We start from the raw sequence: 1806 nt of genomic DNA on the forward strand, positions 1-1806 counted from the left end.
TGTACATAAGTGAAAGAAATTATGTCTGAGCTGTAATCACTCTTTATATTGATTGTTATACTCACATGATCATAAATATTAGCCATGTTTGGTGCTGTGGAGAAATGAAGGTAATTGCCTTATGATTAGAGCTCTTTTCAGCTACGAGAAAGGATTGATTAGCATTTGCATACTGGAGGCAATATTGAGAGGCAGGAGGAACAAATAACAACATCAGTTATTTTGTGTGAGAAACCAATCTTGATATGCAATTTAAAGGTCTTTTTAAAAATTTTCTTTTCCATGGTCAAATTTTCTCTTATCTATTGCTGTTTTTTTCTTTGCAGTTTTTCCTTTCCCTTTATTTTCCTTAAGTTTTGAGATTAACCAGGAGGGGGAAAAAAAGTTTAAACTTCTGGGTCTGTCACATGGATCTCTTAGCCCATTATGAACAGGCTTCTTCTTATACCTGGTTGTTTTTATAGCTATTTTATTATCTCTCTGCACTAGTGCTGCTGGCTCTGGTTTAAAGCAAGCGTTTGCAGGTAATTGGAAAAAAGTGTTTTTTGTTTGTGAGTGTGTGTGTTCTTTATCGGATGATTTAAGTGCGTTTACCCAGGAATGTGGCTTTGTACTTCCCGTTTCCTTGTTTACTAATTGCTATGTTAGAAGAAAATCTGGATGGAATTTTGACTTACGTTGTGAATCATGAATAAATTGATGTAAAACCTCAAAGAAGAGAAGGTCAAAGCTTATATGAATGTAAGGATGCAATCTTAGGGAAATTTTTTCCTCATTCACCCCTTGTTTCAGTTTACCTTTGACTCTCTACAGAAATAAGACAGTAAAGGTCTTTTTCCTACATCGAGCTGAAATGTCATTTGGTTTTAGTTATCTTCAAACACTTAAATGTATAAATCTCTTCGTATTTGTCACATTCTTCGCTATTAGTGTTTCGGGCCTTCACATATTTTGATCAGGAAATAAGACTTGGGTTAAAGATACATTTATCCAATATGGTGGTTTTCTATTTTTCTTCTTATTTCACTGATTACTGTTAATTTCTACTTTGTTTGTTTCATTTTGTTCTAATTATCTAATTTTTTTTTTTTCTTTTTAGTATTCTCTTGTCTTGAATTTTTCTCCTTCATTTCCAATTAACAGGCCATTGAAGACGGCAATTTGGAAGAAATGGAAGAGGAAGTCCGGCTTAAGAAGCGAAAAAGACGAAGAAACGTGGATAAAGATCCTGCAAAAGAAGATGTGGAGAAGGCCAAGAAGAGGAGAGGTCGCCCTCCAGCTGAGAAGCTGTCACCAAATCCCCCTAAACTGACGAAGCAGATGAATGCGATCATTGACACGGTGATAAACTACAAAGACAGGTGAGCACTCAGTCCCTCACCTCCGTCGTCTTCACCAAGACCACACACGCTGCTGCCTGCAGAGCATGATCCATCGCGGTGCACCCTGGGTTCCAGGGCCCTTTCTTCCTCCTGGTTTATGGTTTTTGCTCCAGAGGTATCAGTAAACTTGGATGCAATTTAGAGAGGCTACACTTGATATTTTGTATGATGTTTTACCAGGTATTATGTAAGATATTTGGAAATAGGAGTTTAGATGACAAAATTAAAAAACAAAACAAAACCCTAAGGGATTTCCGAAATACCATCATTTGTATGGAAGGATTGGAAAGAGAGTGAAATTATTCCTTTGGCTTGAATTGTTAGAGGGGAAAAAAAAGTCTTAGCACATTTAAGGTGAATATTCACGTTAACTATACTAAGACTTTTTTTCCCCCTCTAACAACTCAAGCCAAAGGTATAATTT

General features: G+C 36.3%; 1 protein-coding gene across 1 annotated transcript in view; it reads left to right on the forward strand.

Moving 5' to 3' along the window:
* SMARCA2 (SWI/SNF related, matrix associated, actin dependent regulator of chromatin, subfamily a, member 2) overlaps nt 1–1806 on the forward strand; it is a 183535-nt gene that overhangs the window by 150353 nt on the left and 31376 nt on the right. The window contains exon 28 of the mRNA XM_010860733.1: nt 1144–1361. Within this exon, the coding sequence (XP_010859035.1) occupies nt 1144–1361 (218 nt within the window). The remainder of the gene's footprint in view (nt 1–1143; nt 1362–1806) is intronic.

The sequence above is a fragment of the Bison bison genome, unplaced genomic scaffold (assembly GCF_000754665.1).
Source record: "Bison bison bison isolate TAMUID 2011002044 unplaced genomic scaffold, Bison_UMD1.0 scf7180017864469, whole genome shotgun sequence".
Taxonomy (NCBI): domain Eukaryota; kingdom Metazoa; phylum Chordata; class Mammalia; order Artiodactyla; family Bovidae; genus Bison; species Bison bison.